This window comes from Ranitomeya variabilis, chromosome 4, assembly GCF_051348905.1.
Source record: "Ranitomeya variabilis isolate aRanVar5 chromosome 4, aRanVar5.hap1, whole genome shotgun sequence".
Taxonomy (NCBI): domain Eukaryota; kingdom Metazoa; phylum Chordata; class Amphibia; order Anura; family Dendrobatidae; genus Ranitomeya; species Ranitomeya variabilis.
The window spans coordinates 494,568,912-494,590,180 of NC_135235.1; the positions used below are offsets into that span (position 1 = coordinate 494,568,912).

General features: G+C 46.9%; 1 protein-coding gene across 1 annotated transcript in view; it reads left to right on the plus strand.

The window, feature by feature from the left end:
• Positions 1-21,269, plus strand: part of LOC143769062 (agouti-signaling protein-like) — a 177,940-nt gene that overhangs the window by 19,902 nt on the left and 136,769 nt on the right. The window contains exons 2-3 of the mRNA XM_077257646.1: positions 9,077-9,223; positions 9,330-9,391. Coding sequence (XP_077113761.1) covers positions 9,079-9,223; positions 9,330-9,391 — 207 coding nt within the window. The 5' untranslated portion in view covers positions 9,077-9,078. The remainder of the gene's footprint in view (positions 1-9,076; positions 9,224-9,329; positions 9,392-21,269) is intronic.

Genomic DNA, 21,269 nt, shown 5'->3' on the forward strand with positions numbered 1-21,269 from the left:
CTGTGATCACCCAGTATCTGGGTTCAAAGGCTTATTGGGGTGCATACGACTTGGTAGCAGAGCAAGCCTTGCAGTCAATGCATAAGAAAACAGTATGGGAGTACAAAATGAATAATGTGAAGTGGATTTTCCTGTGATCATCCAGTATGTGGTTTCAAAGGCTTATTGGGGTGCATATGACTTGGTAGCAGGGCAGGTCTTGCAGTCAATGCATAAGAAAACATTATGGGATTACAAAATGAATAATGTGAAGTGGATTTTCATGTGGCCATCCAGTACCTGGGTTAAAAGGCTTATTGGGGTGCATATGACTTGATAGCAGGGCAGGCCTTGCATTCAATGCAACAGTTTTTTCAGGAAGCCCTCCTGTACCTCTCGTGAAAGGGGTATTGGGGTGTGTCATAATTCTTGGCAGCCCAGCCACTCACTGCATAGGCAATAGCAGCATAGGAGACCCACTGTTTAATAATGGCCCTTTAAGAATATTAATGCCACCTGATGCCCCTCTAAAAATAGCCTTTGTGACTTTAAGAGTCCCTCCTTCATAAATTCAACAAGATATGTCTGCTTATGTGCCACACACCACATGGCCAGCTAGAGTTGTTAAATATTGCAATGACATTTCCCAGTGAATGTATTTGTATTGATTGAAAGCAATGTTAAAGTTGAAAAACGCATCAAAAACGCTGCATGTGAACATAGCCCAAGTGGTGAAGGAACATTCTGACCTGGGGTTAATTATTTTGCCTTATATACAAGTCATTACCCTGGAAAGGATGTACCTTAACATATTTCCCAGCAAAATCCATTTGGGTTTCGTTTTTGTATGTTTTTTGGTGCATCTGTAAAAATGGCATGGAACTCTGACAACATTGTTTACAGCTGTGACCTATGAGTCAGAAATGCTTCCAGGGCCGATCCCCATGAAGTTCTGTGTCATTTGAGCAGTATTTCCATCATTTTCAGCCATTTTTAGACCTTAAAAGGACCCCCGGGGGATCACGGTAAAAATGCGGTACCCGAGTATTCCAATTTGCTCGATTTGAGCAATGAGCACCAAAGCATTTTAGTGCAAACCGAGCATCCACCATATTGGCTTTCACTCCACTATCCAAGAGGGTAGATATTTTCTCAGTTTTCATACCAATAACCACTGCTGCAGGTAAGAAAAACTGAGCTACACATGCGGAGGAGATATATACACCCAGGATGTTATCCTCCACACAACCTGGGGATAGAAGTTTTCCAACAGCTTTTTGTGTTTTGGTAAAGAAGGACAGAATCCAATGAAATGCCCCTTTTGACTACAAAAATAACACAACCCAATTTTGCGGCGAACTGCAAGAGACTCATACCGAGAGGAGGCCGCTCCTAACTGCATCGGTTCATAAGAGCACAGAGGGAGAACCTCGGTTTTAGGGAGTATCATTAGGGGCAGAATCCCAACTGGTCTATCCCTGATGCATCTATCTATGCGTGTGGCCAGAGCAATGGTGGAATCCAACCACTCAGGAATCTTGTAAAATGCTAGTGCGTCTTTTAATCTTTCTAACAGGACCTAACAAAACTAACTAACTAGACTAGTAAGAGAAAGATCAGTCCACCGGGTGTCAGTGGCCCATCTAAGGAACTCTGACCAGAACATCTCTGCCTGCCGGTCTCCCAGATGGAGCGTATGTAGCTAAAGGTACCGTTACACTAAACGGCTTACCAATGATCACGACCAGCGATACGACCTGGCCGTGATCGTTGGTAAGTCGTTGTGTGGTCGCTGGGGAGCTGTCACACAGACAGCTCTCTCCAGCGACCAACGATCAGGGGAAAGACTTCGGCATCGTTGAAACTGTCTTCAACAATGCCGAAGTCCCCCTGCAGCACCCAGGTAACTAGGGTAAACATCGGGTTACTAAGTGCAGGGCCGCGCTTAGTAACCCGATATTTACCCTGGTTACCATTGTAAAAGTAAAAAAAAAAAAACACTACATACTCACATTCTGATGTCTGTCACGTCCCCCGGCGTCCACAGGGTTACGCGCTGCTGCTCAGAGCTTCCTGCACTGAATGTGTCAGCGCCGGCAGTAAAGCAGAGCACAGTGGTGACGTCACCGCTGTGCTCTGTTTTACGGCCTGACACAGTGCAGGAAGCTCTGAGCAGCAGCGCGTAACCCTGTGGACGCTGGGGGACGTGACAGACATCAGAATGTGAGTATGTACTGTTTTTTTTTTACTTTTATAATGGTAGCCAGGGTAAATATCGGGTTACTAAGCGCGGCACTGCGCTTAGTAACCCGATATTTACCCTGGTTACAAGTGAACACATCGCTGGATCGGCATCACACACGCCAATCCAGCGATGACAGCGGGTGATCAGCGACAAAATAAAGTTCTGGACTTCTAGCTCCGACCAGCGATATCACAGCGGGATCCAGATCGCTGCTGCGTGTCAAACACAATGAGATCGCTATCCAGGACGCTGCAACGTCACGGATCGTCGTCGTTCTCGCTGCAAAGTCGCTTAGTGTGAAGGTACCTTTAGACTCAGCAAGGGAGACATGGTCCGAATCATCATACACGAGGTCTAGAGCCTCAAAAAAAACATCAACCGATCGGAGAGACAGTGAATCTGATGGAAGTGAAAAAGCCCAGGATTGAGGATCTCCTTGAAGGAGAGAAAAAGCAGTCTCAGCCCATTGCTTCCTCACTCCCAGATTAATGGGGATGAAGCCTAAAATAAAGCTTGCAGGCTCCATGGAACATCACAAATTTATCCCGTACTCAAGAAAACCTATTCGGGGGGGCCACATTAGATTCCAGTTCAGCCTGATAGACCAACAGTCTACTGCTGTGAGATCCTAGACTGCAGGTCTGACAGTTCAAGAGACAGACCCTGCAATTGTTTCGCAATAACTGCGACAGGATCCATAACAAAATCCCAAAAATGTGAGGCTGATAAAAATGTCAAGCTGTGACCGTCTACAGTAAGGAAGAGGGGTCTCAAACTGTCCCTGTAGCTGGGACCCAAACTATCCCTGTCCAGGGTATACTTTTATAGGTACAGAGGCCCGAGTCTCCAGTCTTACTAGTGCAGTGCCCCAGAGTCCTGGTCGTTGCAGTATTGTCGCTCTTCCACAAGGGGGAGTGATGGTACGTCTGATGGCACTAAAGGAGTTCACCTGACCAGGTATCACAGTCACACACTACACTTCACACTCCGGCCACCAGGGGGAGCAAAAGGTTCTATGTATTAGGCCACTCCTCACACTCTGGTAAAACTGGGAGTCGGATAGGAAGTTAGGGAGAAGCTGACTGGGTTTTGCCCAGGTAACATCTAGTGAGAGAGCGTTGCTTGGGAGGACTCAGGGAGGTCCCTGTCAGGGGTGGGATCTTGGCAGTGGCCTAGCACGAGACAGATTGTTACGGAGCCGTGCCTGCACCTCATTGCGGCGGCATCCTAAGAAAGGACACGAAGCGAAGTATATTGTGGAGAAGTGAGAAACGAGATCACAGCACAAAGGGGATAGAACCAGGAGGAGTCGTGCCCCAAGATCGGCAACATCCTTCTGAGGCGCGTAGCCGGCGGCCGGAACGCCGAGGAAGTAATGGGCTCTACACATTACTTTGAACTACGGCAGGGCAGTTAACTCTAGGTTGGCTGTCTCACCTTTACACCTAATGAAGACAACGGAGGCAATTGTGGGAGAGGGGCGTCTCTAGAGTCCCTATAAAATAACTCCAGGCCTACCCCATCATACGGGTGCATCCTATCCATACCATCTGGGGGAAGGAGAGAGAGAACAGAAATGAACACGACAGTTGTGAGGACTATCCCGTGGTGCTCAGCAGGGAAGTACTACAACACACAGGCGCTAGTAGGAAGGCTATTGATTTCCACCTGCAAAGGGAACTCTGGATGTGCCTTCGGACCGGCCGGTCTCAGCCAGCCCTGTTAGCAGTGCTCTGGATTGTGGATGCCGAAGCCTTCAGTAAAAAGGTAAAGAGACTGCAACCCTGTGTCCTCGTCATTTACTGCGACCTACACCATCACCATCTACTCATCAAGGGAAGCCCTGGGGGCATACTTCACCTGTGGGAAGTTACACCATCTAGCTGCCATTCCATCACCCCAGCGGACCCCCTAGCAGCGTCGGTCACCCTGACCGAATACCACAGGTGGCGTCATGAATACTTGACAAACTCTCACCTACACCTTTATTTGGGCGCCCCTTAGCAGGGCATTGGAGCGGGTCGGGCCACCGTGACAACCTTAGACACCGGTACCGAGTACCCCGCTGCCCTGCGTTTGGGGGCCGCTCCACTATGCTCCTGTAAAAACACAAATCTGTCCCCTCCCTCACCCCATGAGGCATGGTACCTAAATGAAAGGTAAACCAGACGCAAAGACAAAACAGGGATAACAGAAAACCTCTATCATACAAAAGCACTAACCAACAATAGGGAGGAGGTTAGGGACATAGAGGAATAAACTAGGAAAAGAGAACAGGAGATAAAAACAAACATACAGCAGCCAGCTACAGAACAACACTACTCCAACTTCAACTACTTTGCTTTAGCACACAGCACAGTAAGATGAATCTTTCACCGGCACAGACTAAATGCCCAGAGCCTGTATATGTAGAGGGAGTAAAGGTAAGCAGTTGGAGCTGAGAACAACCAGGCAGCATGGAAAGAGTCCTTAACCCTCTCAGCACTGAAGGAAAGGGAAATCCATTTAAATTAGAACATGAACCACACCATCTCTAAAGAGGACTCCAATTCATTACCTGACGTGACTGTCTAATTTCAAGTCTTCCAGGGGGACATGACACCCTTGTGACATCCGTAGACTACTATTGTTTTTAAAAAAAATATGGATAGTAACACAGGTAGTTGACTGAAAGTAAGTGCAGGTCTGTCGTTCTGGGAGCCACACTGTTAACAGGCAACATACATGAAGGAGACCCAACTTGGTGTCCAAAAATTTCAAAATATTAGGGGCAGACACTACTTAAGCGGTGACTATTTCCCCAGAGTAGAAATAGTTTAATGGGGAGCTGAAACCGCTTCCATTACAGGCAACCCACCAGATGGAGACACAACTTGGAGTCTCCACATTTCAAAAACTTGTTATTAACATAAGCAGCAGTAGCAAGAGCAGGCACAGAACCCACGCCGAAGGTGGCACAGACAGCAAAAATTCAACTACATCATCGCCTAGTCTGCCCAATCTGCGACCGGGGTGCAAAAGTCATTGGAGATCCATGACTTGTTCATCTTGATGAAAGTTAGGCAGTCTACACTTTCAGGGGACAGCTGGATGCACTTATCCATCAGGACACCATCAGCAGCGCTGAAGACACGTTCTGAGAGAACCCTGGCTGCCAGGCATTTCAAAATCTCCAAGGTGTGACAGGCGAGCTCAGACTTCTCTTCCATTTTTGAAGACCAAAATGTTAAAGGGTCTAAAACCCCCAATGGCATTGATATTGAGCTCGAGAAACTCCTGCATCGGGTTACTGTCTGCTGAGCTGTGTATCTAATTCTATCCTGTGTGATACTGTCTGCTGAGCTGTGTATCTAATCCTATCCTGTGTGATAGTCTGCTGAGCTGTGTATCTAATCCTATCCTGTGTGACACTGCTGAGCCGTGTACCTAATCCTATCCTGTGTGATACTGTCTGCTGAGCCATGTATCTAATCCTATCCTGTGTGATACAGTCTACTGAACCGTGTATCTAATCCTATCCTGTGTGTTACTGCCTGCTGTGCTGTGTATCTAATCCTATCCTGTATGACGCTGTCTTCGGAGCTGTGTATCTAATCCTATCCTGTGTGTTACTGTTTGCTGTGTTGCGCATCTAATCCTATCCCGTGTGATACTGTCTGCTGAGCCGTGTATCTAATCCTATCCTGCTTTACAGACTGCTGAACTGTGTATCTAATCCTATCCTGTGTGATACAGTTTGCTGAGCCGTGTTTCTAATCCTATCCTGTGTGACACTGTCTGCTGAGCCGTGTACCTAATCCTATCCTGTGTGATTCTGTCTGCTGAGCCATGTATCTAATCCTATCCTGTGTGATACAGTCTACTGAACCGTGTATCTAATCCTATCCTGTGTGTTACTGCCTGCTGTGCTGTGTATCTAATCCTATCCTGTGTGACGCTGTCTTCGGAGCTGTGTATCTAATCCTATCCTGTGTGTTACTGTTTGCTGTGTTGCGCATCTAATCCTATCCTGTGTGATACTGTCTGCTGAGCCGTGTATCTAATCCTATCCTGCTTTACAGACTGCTGAGCTGTGTATCTAATCCTATCCTGTGTGATACAGTTTGCTGAGCCGTGTTTCTAATCCTATCCTGTGTGACACTGTCTGCTGAGCCGTGTACCTAATCCTATCCTGTGTGATACTGTCTGCTGAGCCATGTATCTAATCCTATCCTGTGTGATACAGTCTACTGAACCGTGTATCTAATCCTATCCTGTGTGTTACTGCCTGCTGTGCTGTGTATCTAATCCTATCCTGTGTGACGCTGTCTTCGGAGCTGTGTATCTAATCCTATCCTGTGTGTTACTGTTTGCTGTGTTGCGCATCTAATCCTATCCTGTGTGATACTGTCTGCTGAGCCGTGTATCTAATCCTATCCTGCTTTACAGACTGCTGAACTGTGTATCTAATCCTATCCTGTGTGATACAGTTTGCTGAGCCGTGTTTCTAATCCTATCCTGTATGTTACTGTCTGCTGAGTTGTATCTAATCCTCTCCTGTATGATACTGTCTGCTGAGCCATGTTTCTAATCCTATCCTGTGTGATACTGTCTGCTGTGCTGTGTATCTAATCTTATCCTGTGTGATACTGTCTAATGAGCCATGTATCTAATCCTATCCTGTGTGATACCGTCTGCTGAGCTGTGTATCTAATCCTATCCTGTGTGATACTGGGCAGTGTATCTAATCCTATCTTGTGTGATACTGGGCTCCCCCTGGGCTCCCCCTGCAGTCTGTGTCAGAGGGTGGTCTGTGTCGGCACGGTAATAAATTATGTTATTTCCAGATTTACAGAAGGACAATAACATCATAGAAATGATAAGAATAATAGGCCTCAGTTACCACAACTGACTACATGGGAAACTGTTGCTCATAGCAACCAATCACAGCTCAGCTTCTTATAAACAGCTCTGGTGAAAATAAAGATGCTTAGTGATTGGTTGCTATGTGGAGTGGGCATGGCTGATACACACACACACACACACACACATGCTTACTTAGTGATTGGTTGCCGATACATACACACACACATACAGGAAAGATATATATCTTGGTACCGTGTTAGCCAGTGGATAGACACATACATACATACATACATACATACACTCATTTTTATATATATAGATTCCCCTTTTACATGTAAAATGCCATAGAATAAATTGCGCTATAACAATAGATAATACGAATAATATAGCTGTGTGGCTCCAAAAGAAAGGGAGTCGAGTAGCCCATCCAGTAACAGATGTTGTCAAAATGTGGTTATAATTATACTATTTGCACTCTGGGTCAATTGATGCCACTTTTCCTGGTGTCTACCCCTAATCTGAGCTGTTTTGGCAGCTTTTTTGCCCACCTTAAGGTGTTGTCTATGCGTTTGGTTTTGCCCCCCATTGAATTCAATGGTGTTCGGGTATGTTTGGCAAAACAAACAAAATCTTAAAAGGTTCACTCATCTCTAATCTTTAGAAATGCAACAGATGTGTATTTTGGATGACTCATCTTGGAAAACTGAACATCTACCAAGGACACGGAGTGATGGTAGCATCTTCTCTTTTTATATAGAGAACATCTGTGAATTCATGATGCTATCAATGAAATCCCTGACACCAAGAGCATTTATGCAGCCCCACATAAACACACTACCATGTTTTACTGTAGGTACCGTGCTACCACATGCGTACAGATGCTGTCAAAAGGGAAATACAAAGGGTGAACCTGCAAAATCTATACAGAAATGTGTTGTTCTTTATTTTGAAAGTCGCTACATTTGTATGGGAGCTATATTGTGACCAATTTTGTTTAGGCAGCACCTTATCAAGTGTAGGTCAATACATAGCCTTTTAGATGTTTAAGTATCTTCTCGGATTCTACAGCGACAGGGAGTGGACTATTACTGCACATGAGTGTGGAAGTCCACACTTGCTGGTTGTCTGTCAATAAAGTTGTGCCTATTGTCAACACAACTCTAGAAGATTAGTTTTTATTTCAAGCTACAATTTCTTGCTCAGACATACTGTGCAAGGAAGTGCCACCTTTTTCTGCTTATTTTCTCATTATAAGGCCGGGGTCACACTTTCGAGTACAATGCGAGAAACTCGCACGAGTCTCTCGCATCAATACCCGGCACTGCCGCCGGCACTCGGGAACGGAGCATTCAGCTACATAGAAATACATGCAGCCGCACTCTCCGGTCCAAGTGCTGGCGGCAGTGCCGAGTATTGATGCAAGAGACTCGTGTGAGTTTCTCGCATTGCACTCGCAAGTGTGACCCCGGCCTAAGGCCACCGTCACACTATCAGGATTTGGTCAGTATTTTACCTCAGTATTTGTAGCCAAAACCAGGAGTGGGTGATAAATGCAGAAGTGGGGCATATGTTTCTATTATACGTCTCCTCTAATTGTTCCACTCCTGGTTTTGGCTTACAAATACTGAGGTAAAATACTGACCAAATACTGCTAGTGTGACGGCAGCCTAAGGCTGAGGATTTTGCATCAAAGTGTTGAAAATCAGATGGATATTAAGCTATTTTCAGAAGTGCATTATTTTTCACAGACAGAACACTGTCTATTTTTGTGCCAAAACTACAGACACAACAACATAACTCAAATGGGGTCTATCAGACATCAATGGCATCCTATCCATTATATAATAATTTCTGCTATAAATGAAAATCACAGTGCCAGTGCAAGTGTGAACAGAACCTTTAAAGGATTCATTCAGAAAAGTTCACTCACCCTGAACTTTGCATTATTTACAATGATTAAATAATTTGATCATATAACTAACACATGATATCCTTTCTTTTTAACAGACATGAACACGGTACAATTAAGTTTTCTTCTAGCCTGTGTTATATGCTTTGTTCAGTCTCATATTTTGCCGGAGGGAAAACAAGGAAAAGTCAAAAATGAAAGTATTGTCCGTTTTCCAGAGATTCATCCACCAATATCCATTATCGGTGAGTAAATCCCATACACCGATCTTGCAGTCAAAATTGTATCCCTTAAAATGAAACATACCACAAGAAAAAAACAATTAATTTACTCATATTTTGTATTTCACAGATTTAAAAAAGTATTCTCGAAGGGTGAGCAAAGCGGATGCTGAAAAGAATAGAATGGCAAAGGTAGATATTGTAATGTTGGCAGAGTGGCATGTTGTAATATAGTATAGCATGCTGATAAAAATACATTGTCCCAGAAAGAAGGTTACAGCACTTGAATAGATCTACATAAGAAATGTTGTTTGTTTATAGGCAATGAGTACAATATGATTTTTAATAATTAAAGAATACAACGGGAATCTTCCTCACCATACAAAAGATTTTTCTTTAAAACGCATGCCATTTTGATGAACATGCCATTGTCCTAAAGGTACCTTCACACGAAGCGACGCTGCAGCGATAGCGACATCGATGCCGATCGCTGCAGCGTCTCTGTTTGGTCGCTGGAGAGCTGTCACACAGACCGCTCTCCAGCGACCAACGATGCCGAGGTCCCCGGGTAACCAGGGTAAACATCGGGTTGCTAAGCGCAGGGCCGCGCTTAGTAACCCGATGTTTACCCTGGTTACCAGCGTAAAATGTAAAAAAAACAAACAGTACATACTTACATGCATCCCCCGGCGTCCGCTTCCTGCACTGACTGAGCGCCGGCAGTAGCAGGGCACAGCGGTGACGTCACCGCTGTGCTTTCACTTTCACTTTGCGGCGCTCAGTCAGTGTGGGAAGCGGACGCCGGGGGACGCATGTAAGTATGTACTGTTTGTTTTTTTTACATTTTACGCTGGTAACCAGGGTAAACATCGGGTTACTAAGCGCGGCCCTGCGCTTAGTAACCCGATGTTTACTCTGGTTACCAGTGTAAAATATCGCTGGTATCGTTGCTTTTGCTGTCAAACACAACGATACACGGCGATCGGACGACCAAATAAAGTTCTGAACTTTATTCAGCGACCAGCGACATCACAGCAGGATCCTGATCGCTGCTGCGTGTCAAACTAAACGATATCGCTAGCCAGGACGCTGCAATGTCACGGATCGCTAGCGATATCGTTACAAAGTCGTTTTGTGTGAAGGTACCTTTACCCCTTCGCGTCTTATGAAATATAGGTATGTCACAGGTGGGATCCCTCCCTTTGGTTTGTGGGCCTGCATCTTTTCTGGCATATGACAGCTGATTTAATCCGCTGCCATGTGCCCCTAACAGCCACGGGTGGAATCGCAATCCACTTGTGACTAGGGTTGAGCGAAACGGGTCGTTCATTTTCAAAAGTCGCCGACTTTTGGCAAAGTCGGGTTTCATGAAACCCGATCCGACCCCTGTGCGTGGTCGGCCATGCGGTACGCGACTTTCGCGCCAAAGTCACGTTTCAATGGCGCGAAAAGCGCCATTTCTCAGCCAATGAAGGTGAACGCAGAGTGTGGGCAGCGTGATGACATAGGTCCTGGTCCCCACCATCTTAGAGAAGGGCATTGCAGTGATTGGCTTGCTGTCTGCGGCGTCACAGGGGCTATAAAGGGGCGTTCCCGCCGACCGCCATCTCACTGCTGCTGCTCTGAGCTTAGGGAGAGGTTGCTGCCGCTTCGTCAGAAGCAGGGAGAGCGTTAGGCAGGGTCCATTAACCACCAAACCGCTTGTGCTGTAGCGATTTCCACTGTCCAACACCACCTTCGGTGTGCAGGGACAGTGGAAGCTACATTTTTATTTTTTTTTTCCTCAGCGCTGTAGCTCATTGGGCTGCCCTAGAAGGCTCCCTGATAGCTGCATTGCTGTGTGTACGCCACTGTGCAAACCAACTGCTTTTTTCAAAGCACAAATCCTCTTGTTCTTTCCTTTCTGCACAGCTATCTTTTTTGTTTGTCCACACTTTTTATTTAATTTGTGCATCAGTCCACTCCTTATTGCTGCCTGCCATACCTGGCTGAGATTACTGCAGGGAGATAGTAATTGTAGGACAGTCCCTGTTTTTTTTTTTTTTTTGTGGGAGATTAAGATTGGCATTTCTGCTAGAGTGCCATCCCTGTGTGTGCCATCTCTCACTCAGTGGGCCATAGAAAGCCTATTTATTTTTTTGCTTGATTTGGGTTCTAACATCTACCTGAAAAAAAATCACTACATCAATCAGTGGAAGAAAAATATTGGCCTCAGGGCTTGTGTGCCACTCCTGACTCCTGTGTGTGCCATCTCTCACTCAGTGGGCCATAGAAAGCCTATTTATTTTTTTGCTTGATTTGGGTTCTAAAATCTACCTGAAAAAAAATCACTACATCAATCAGTGGGAGAAAAATATTGGCCTCAGGGCTTGTGTGCCACTCCTGACTCCTGTGTGTGCCATCTCTCTCTCTCAAATTGTGGGCCATAGAAAGCCTATTTATTTTTTTGCTTGATTTGGGTTCTAAAATCTACCTGAAAAAAAATCACTACATCAATCAGTGGGAGAAAAATATTGGCCTCAGGGCTTGTGTGCCACTCCTGACTCCTGTGTGTGCCATCTCTCACTCAGTGGGCCATAGAAAGCCTATTTATTTTTTTGCTTGATTTGGGTTCTAAAATCTACCTGAAAAAAAATCACTACATCAATCATTGGGAGAAAAATATTGGCCTCAGGGCTTGTGTGCCACTCCTGACTCCTGTGTGTGCCATCTCTCTCTCTCAAATTGTGGGCCATAGAAAGCCTATTTATTTTTTTGCTTGATTTGGGTTCTAAAATCTACCTGAAAAAAAATCACTACATCAATCAGTGGGAGAAAAATATTGGCCTCAGGGCTTGTGTGCCACTCCTGACTCCTGTGTGTGCCATCTCTCACTCAGTGGGCCATAGAAAGCCTTTTTTTTATTATTATTATTTGGTTTCTAAATTGTCCCTGAAAAAAAATTAAAAAAATAAAACAGTGGGAGATTAATATTGACAGTTGTGCTTGAGTGACAGTCCTGCGTGTGTGGCATCTCTGTGATTTGGTGCCACAGAAAACAGAGTGTGTAACATTGGGCCTGATTTTCCTTGTGGTCTCACCAACCTGTAAAGGGATATTGAAATCATACTGAAGTTATAGCTCACCGTGTAAGTTGTTTGACAGCAACAAATAAAGTTACTTTGGTTAAGTTTTTAAAACAATGAGGAAGTCTGGTGCAAGAGGTCGTGGCCGTGGGCGTTCATTGTCAGCTGGTAATGATGGTAGTGGTAGTGGAGCATCAGGTGGTCGTGGGGATAAAAATATTACACCTAAGTCTGGAGCTGTGGAGACAGGTTCGTCATCTGGCTACACAAGGCCTCGAACGCTCTCTTTTCTGGGAGTAGGAAAACCGCTTTTAAAGCCGGAGCAGCAACAGCAAGTTTTGGCTTACCTTGCAGACTCAGCCTCTAGCTCTTTTGCCTCCTCTGCTGAAACTGGTAAATGTAAAAACAGCGCGTCGCTTGTGGATGTTCACGGTCAGGGACAAGTCGCTTACTTGTCCTCTTCAGCAAAAACAACAAGAGAGAAGGATGCAGCAGGCGACACAACGGGTTGCTCGATGGAGCTCTTTACACATACCGTCCCTGGCTTAGAAAGTGAAACACTTAACAGGCCATGCCCATTACAAGTAGATTCTGACATGGAGTGCACTGATGCACAGCCACAGCCAGAGTACTATGCTGCTCCTTTGACTCAGACCACCACATTGCCCTCTCAGGGTACAGATCCACAATCAGACCCTGATGAGACTATGTTGCCCCACCACGAACGCTATACCACCGACCGACACGGTGACACAGACGAAGTTGCACACGAGCTCGAAGAGGAGGTAATAGATGACCCAGTTGTTGACCCTGATTGGCAGCCATTGGGGGAACAGGGTGCAGGCGGCAGTAGTTCAGAAGCGGAGGTGGAGGAGGGGCCGCAGCAGGCATCAACATCGCAACAGGTTCCATCTGCCGGTCCCGTATCTGGGCCAAAACGCGTGTCAAAGCCAAAACCTGTTGGAGGACAGCGTGGCCATCCGGTTAAAGCTCAGTCTGCAATCCCTGAAAAGGGATCCGATGCTAGGAAGAGTGCAGTCTGGCATTTTTTTAAACAACATCCAATTGATCAGCGCAAAGTCATCTGTCAAAAATGTTCAACTAGCTTAAGCAGAGGTCAGAATCTGAAAAGTCTCAATACTAGTTGCATGCATAGACACTTAACCACCATGCATTTTCAAGCCTGGACTAACTACCAAACGTCCCTTAAGGTTGTAGCACCCTCGGCCAATGAAGCTAGTCAGCAACGCAACATCCCTTCCGTCACTGTAAGGCCACCATTTTCCACACCACCGGCAGTATCTGTGCAGGTTTCTTTGCCAGCCAAAAGCAGTCAGGGTCAGGGAATCACCAGTTTTGTAGGAGGAAATATTGCATCTAGGGCACCGGCGGAAACAATACCGTCTCCAACCGTCTCTCAGTCTGCCATGTCCACCGGCACACCCGAAAGTTCCACGATCTCCAGCTCTCCAGTCCAGCTCACCCTACATGAGACTCTGGTTAGAAAAAGGAAGTACTTATCCTCGCATCCGTGTACACAGGGTTTTAACGCCCACATAGCTAGACTAATCTCGTTAGAGATGATGCCCTACCGGTTAGTTGAAAGCGAAGCTTTCAAAGCCCTGATGGAGTACGCTGAATCCCGATACGAGCTACCCAGTCGACATTTTTTTGCCAGAAAAGCCATCCCAGCCCTGCACCAGCATGTTAAACAGCGCATCGTCCATGCACTCAGGCAATCTGTGAGTACAAAGGTGCACCTGACTATAGATGCATGGACCAGTAGGCATGGCCAGGGACGTTATGTGTCCATCACGGCACACTGGGTGAATGTGGTGGATGCAGGGTCCACAGGGGACATCAATTTCGGGACAGTTGTGCCTAGCCCACGGTCTAGGAAACAGTTGGCTGTAGGCGTTCGCACCCCCTCCTCCTCGTCCTCCTGCAGAAGAGACAGCTCTTCCACAGACCGCAGTCGGCCAACCACTCCATCGGCAGATGACACTGTTGCACACCAGTGGTCCCATTATGGGCCAGCTACTGGCAAGCGTCAGCAGGCTGTATTGGCAATGAAGTGTTTGGGCGACAACAGACACACCGCGGAAGTTCTGTCCGAGTTCTTGCAACAAGAAACGCAGTCGTGGCTGGGCACAGTAGATCTTGAGGCAGGCAAGGTAGTGAGTGATAACGGAAGGAATTTCATGGCTGCCATCTCCCTTTCCCAACTGAAACACATTCCTTGCCTGGCTCACACCTTAAACCTGGTGGTGCAGTGCTTATTGAAAACTTACCCTGGGTTCTCCGACCTGCTCCTCAAAGTGCGTGGACTTTGCTCACATATCCGATGTTCGCCTGTACACTCTAGCCGTATGCAGACCTATCAGCGGTCTTTGAACCTTCCCCAGCATCGCCTAATCATAGACGTTGCAACAAGGTGGAACTTAACACTGCACATGCTTCAGAGACTGTGCCAACAGAGGCGGGCTGTTATGTTTTTGTGGGAGGATACACATACACGGGCAGGCAGTAGGATGGCAGACATGGAGTTGTCTGGTGTGCAGTGGTCGAAGATACAAGACATGTGTCAAGTCCTTCAGTGTTTTGAGGAATACACACGGCTGGTTAGTGCAGACAACGCCATAATAAGCATGAGCATCCCCCTAATGTGTCTGCTGATGCAAAGTTTGACGCACATAAAGGATCAGGCGTCTGCACCAGAGGAAGAGGAAAGCCTTGATGACAGTCAGCCATTGTCTGGTCAGGGCAGTGTACAGGACGAGGTAGCGGGCGAAGAGGAGGTGGAGGACGAGGAGGATGATGGGGATGAGTATATTTTTAATGAGGAAGCTTTCCCGGGGGCACTGGAAATTGGTTGCGTGGCAAGGCCGGGTTCTGGTTTTTTGAGGGACACAAGGGACGTAGATTTGCCTGAAACTGCCCCTCAACCAATCACAACCGGAGATTTGACAACTGGAACTTTGGCCCACATGGCAGATTATGCCTTACGTATCCTAAAAAGGGACACACGCATTACGAAAATGATGAACGATGAAGATTACTGGTTGGCCTGCCTCCTTGATCCACGCTATAAAGGCAAATTGCAAAATATTATGCCACATGAGAACTTGGAACTAATATTAGCAACCAAACAATCAACTCTTGTTGACCGTTTGCTTCAGGCATTCCCTGCACACAGCGCACGTGATCGTTCTCACACGAGCTCCAGGGGCCAGCAGACTAGGAGTGTTAGGGGTGCACACATCAGAAGTGGCGTTGGACAGAGGGGTTTTCTGACCAGGTTGTGGAGTGATTTTGCTATGACCGCAGACAGGACAGGTACTGCTGCATCAATTGAAAGTGACAGGAGACAACATTTGTCCAGTATGGTTACTAACTATTTTTCATCCCTTATCGATGTTCTCCCTCAACCGTCATTCCCATTTGATTACTGGGCATCAAAATTAGACACCTGGCCAGAATTGGCAGAATATGCATTGCAGGAGCTTGCTTGCCTGGCAGCTAGTGTCCTATCAGAAAGAGTATTCAGTGCTGCAGGTTCAATATTAACCGAAAAAAGGACTCGTCTGGCTACCCAAAATGTTGATGATCTAACATTCATTAAAATGAACCACAACTGGATTTCGAAATCTTTTGCCCCACCTTGCCCGGCCGACACCTAACTTTCCTATGAAAAGCTCTTGCCTGTGGACTACTGTGAATTACTTTTCTAATGTCTAATTTGCTGCAGCTGATTGTCCAGCATACGACATGTTTACACCTCCCTAAATGGCCAAACTCCCCACATGGGGCCATGGTATCGCGACTTGGCGCAAGCACCCGTGAGACTGCTGTTTGTCTGAAGAGGTGGGTGTGCTCGCTTTTGGTCGACGGCATTGCTACTGGGTCCCTCATAGTACAATAAAGTGTCTCTGGCGGTGGTGGTGCGCACCCAACGTCAGACACACTGTTGTAACATGAGGGGCCCTGGGCCTGTACCGCCGGCCACAAGAGAGTTCACACACCCCCAGGTCAAACATTGCTCTACCACTTCCACAGTTATCTCTCACACTTCCACCAATGTTTAGTCTATGCGCTGACATCCTTCCATACCTGCCACTGACAATACCATTGTGTTGACATGTATGATGGTACTTAACATAGTCAGGGGCAGTGTCCTCTATTTACCACAGTAAATACTTTGCGCTAAATTAGTAGGTCTGAAACAACGCAGAGGATCCCACCCCTGAACCTAATGATTGCACCCTTTAGTGTTTTTGTTTTGTTTTAATGCGAGACATTCACATTTATTTGTTGTTTTGGACTACTAACTGGCAGACACTCATTACAATCGGCCTCCGTTGACCAGACCACTGCTGCCCGTGTACCCCTGGAACCAATTATAAAGTGCCTACAGCCTGCCCATTTTATTATGTTAGGCCTTCGAAGCCTGTCTGCGGTCCCTCCTTCCACTAGGCCTCCACTGACCAGACCACTGCTGCCCGTGTACCCCTGGAACCTATTTTACAGTGCATACAGCCTGGCCATTTTATTATGTTAGGCCTTCGAAGCCTGTCTGCGGTCCCTCCTTCCACTAGGCCTCCACTGACCAGACCACTGCTGCCCGTGTACCCCTGGAACCTATTTTACAGTGCATAGAGCCTGCCCATTTTATTATGTTAGGCCTTCGAAGCCTGTCTGCGGTCCCTCCTTCCACTAGGCCTCCAATGACCAGACCACTGCTGCCCGTGTACCCCTGGAACCTATTTTACAGTGCATAGAACCTGCCCATTTTATTATGTTAGGCCTTCGAAGCCTGTCTGCGGTCCCTCCTTCCACTAGGCCTCCACTGACCAGACCACTGCTGCCCGTGTACCCCTGGAACCTATTTTACAGTGCATAGAACCTGCCCATTTTATTATGTTAGGCCTTCGAAGCCTGTCTGCGGTCCCTCCTTCCACTAGGCCTCCACTGACCAGACCACTGCTGCCCGTGTACCCCTGGAACCTATTTTACAGTGCATAGAACCTGCCCATTTTATTATGTTAGGCCTTCGAAGCCTGTCTGCGGTCCCTCCTTCCACTAGGCCTCCACTGACCAGACCACTGCTGCCCGTGTACCCCTGGAACCTATTATAAAGTGCCTACAGCCTGCCCATTTTATTATGTTAGGCCTTCGAAGCCTGTCTGCGGTCCCTCCTTCCACTAGGCCTCCACTGACCAGACCACTGCTGCCCGTGTACCCCTGGAACCCATTTTACAGTGCATAGAGCCTGCCCATTTTATTATGTTAGGCCTTCGAAGCCTGTCTGCGGTCCCTCCTTCCACTAGGCCTCCACTGACCAGACCACTGCTGCCCGTGTACCCCTGGAACCTATTTTACAGTGCATAGAGCCTGCCCATTTTATTATGTTAGGCCTTCGAAGCCTGTCTGCGGTCCCTCCTTCCACTAGGCCTCCACTGACCAGACCACTGCTGCCCGTGTACCCCTGGAACCTATTTTACAGTGCATAGAACCTGCCCATTTTATTATGTTAGGCCTTCGAAGCCTGTCTGCGGTCCCTCCTTCCACTAGGCCTCCACTGACCAGACCACTGCTGCCCGTGTACCCCTGGAACCAATTATAAAGTGCCTACAGCCAGCCCATTTTATTATGTTAGGCCTTCGAAGCCTGTCTGCGGTCCCTCCTTCCACTAGGCCTCCACTGACCAGACCACTGCTGCCCGTGTACCCCTGGAACCTATTTTACAGTGCATAGAACCTGCCCATTTTATTATGTTAGGCCTTCGAAGCCTGTCTGCGGTCCCTCCTTCCACTAGGCCTCCACTGACCAGACCACTGCTGCCCGTGTACCCCTGGAACCTATTATAAAGTGCCTACAGCCTGCCCATTTTATTATGTTAGGCCTTCGAAGCCTGTCTGCGGTCCCTCCTTCCACTAGGCCTCCACTGACCAGACCACTGCTGCCCGTTTACCCCTGGAACCTATTTTACAGTGCATAGAGCCTGCCCATTTTATTATGTTAGGCCTTCGAAGCCTGTCTGCGGTCCCTCCTTCCACTAGGCCTCCACTGACCAGACCACTGCTGCCCGTGTACCCCTGGAACCTATTTTACAGTGCATAGAGCCTATTTTTTTATTTTATTTAATATTAATAAAGCCATGATGGACTACGCTGTACCACGCTATGAGCTACCCAGTTGACAATTCTTTTGCGAGAAAAGCCATCCCACCCCTCCACCAGCATGTTAAAGACCACATTGTCCTTGCATTCTGTCAATCTGTGAGTCCAAAGGTACACCTGACAACAGACACATGGACCTGTAGGCATGGCCACGGAAGGTTACGTGTCCTTTGTGGCGCAATGGGTTAATGTATTGGATGCATGGTCCACACAGGGGACAGCCTGGTAAGTCTGTCTGCAGTCCCTAATTCAAGTTGTCCTCAAATGAATAAATCTGAGCTTCCACCTTCTGGCTCTCATTAAGTGCTGTTTTTTAAAAGATTGTTGGTTCCGGCCTACTAACGGTGTCTGCCCCTCCCTGGTGTTTGCTCTCAACTGAATAAAGCTGAGCTTCATCCTTCTGGCTCTCATTAAGTGCTGTGTTTTCAAAAATTGTTGGTTAGGGCCTACTAACGGTGTCTGCCCCTCCCTGGTGTTGTCCTCAACTGAATAAAGCTGAGCTTCTACCTTCTGGCTCTGATTAAGCTTTTTTTTTTTCTTTTTTTTTTTTTTAATTGCTGGATGGGGCCTAATACCTCTGTTTGCTGCTCCCTGGTGTTTGTCCTCAACTGAATAAAGCTGAGCTTCATCCTTCTGGCTCTCATTAAGTGCTGTGTTTTCAAAAATTGGTGGTTAGGGCCTACTAACGGTGTCTGCCCCTCCCTGGTGTTTGCTCTCAACTGAATAAAGCTGAGCTTCAACCTTCTGGCTTTGGGCCTATAGTATCAGATATTAATTAAACTGCATTTGGCCTTCAACTTTGGTTACGGCCTACTAACGGTGTCTGCCCCTGCTTGGTGTTTGCCCTCAACTGAATAAAGCTGAGCTTCAACCTTCTGGCTCTCATTAAGTGCTGTGTTTTCAAAAATTGGTGGTTAGGGCCTACTAACGGTGTCTGCCCCTGCCTGGTGTTGTCCTCAACTGAATAAAGCTGAGCTTCATCCTTCTGGCTCTCATTAAGTGCTGTGTTTTCAAAAATTGGTGGTTAGGGCCTACTAACGGTGTCTGCCCCTGCCTGGTGTTGTCCTCAACTGAATAAAGCTGAGCTTCATCCTTCTGGCTCTCATTAAGTGCTGTGTTTTCAAAAATTAGTGGTTAGGGCCTACTAACGGTGTCTGCCCCTCCCTGGTGTTTGCCCTCAACTGAATAAAGCTGAGCTTCAACCTTCTGGCTTTGGGCCTATAGTATCAGATATTAAACTGCATTTGGCCTACTAGTGTGGTTGGGCCCTTAAAACAGTGTCTGCTGCTCCTGGGTTTGCTACTCCACTGAACAAAGCAATGCCGCCTGTTTAGTCCTGTCCTGTTACCAATTTTGAACTGCATTTAGCCTACTTTATTCTTTGGCCCTATATCTGTTTCCTCCTCATCCTGCCCATTGCCCAGCCACTGCTAGATGAGTCTGCTGGTACATTGACCTAGACCACTACATTCCCCTTGCACTCTACACAGCCAGAATCTGACCCTGCTGAAAGTAAGGTTCCCCTTCCCGCATGTTATACCACCTTACACAGGGACAAAGAGGAAGGTGCAGATGAAAGTGCAGGTTCCTTCATCAGGTGGGGGGGGGCATACTCGTTGGCGATGTCACTGGCACAGGGCCCCTCAGAGTACACAAAAGTGTCGCTGCTGGTGGGAGGCGCCCCCGCCGTGCAAACACACCGTTGTACTTTGAGGGGCCCTGTGCCAGTGCCAATGCGAACAAGTGTGCCCCCCTGCTTGCTCAGGATCACAGCACTTGCAACGTTGAAATACTTTCCTCTCCCTGCTCCACCGCCGTGACGTAGTCCACGATTCCTGGGCCCACTAAAACCTTGAACCAGCCCTACCCCCCACAAATTTGCCAAATGACCCCCAAGTTCCATTGAACAACTATTATTATAAAGTTAATTAAGATTGACAAGCTTCAGAAACAAGAATGGATGTTTTTGGCATTAAAATGGGCACTGTAGGTGTTTTCCTGGCCTCCACTCACTGCCGACTATGCTTCCCCATTGACTTGCATTGGGTTTCGTGTTTCGGTCGATCCCCGACTTTTAGCGATAATCGGCCGACTGCGCTCGACTCGACTCTGGACAAAGTCGGGTTTCACAAAACCCGACTCGACCTTAAAAAAATGAAAGTCGCTCAACCCTACTTGTGACATTTAACACAAGCGTGACAAAAGCACGCCCATCGGCACCTCTGTTACATGATCACGGGTCGCTGATGGGTTGGCATGACAGCCAGGGGTCTGCAGAAGACCCTCGCGTTTGTCATTGCAGATCTCCTATGAACACTGGCCTATGGGAGATGATGATTTTTGCTACACATAGCAGGGCTGCAGCCTTACTACGTGTAGCTCAAGCGATTGGATGATCGGAGCTTCAAGTCTCCTAAGGGAATTACTGAAGCAAGAAAAAAGTAGAAAAAGAAAAGTTTTAAAAAATATTTAAAAATGTTAAAAATCTAAAACTTCAACTCACCCCCCTTTCGCCCCACTCAAAATAAAACCAAAAAATTAAAAGAATACATAAATTTGGCATTGCTGCCTTCAGAAATCTATCAAAGTGTAAGCTAAATTAATCCGATTGGTAAACGGCATAAAGAGAAAAAAAATCGAAACACCAGAATTACTTTTTTTTGTCTCTGCAACAGTGCAATAAAATGCAATAATGGGTGATCAAAACATTGCACCTACCCCAAAATGGGATCAATAAAAATGTCAGCTCGGCGAGAAACAAATATGTCCTCAAAAAGCCCCAAATCCAAAAAAAATGGAGACACTACGGGTCTTGGAAAATGGCAC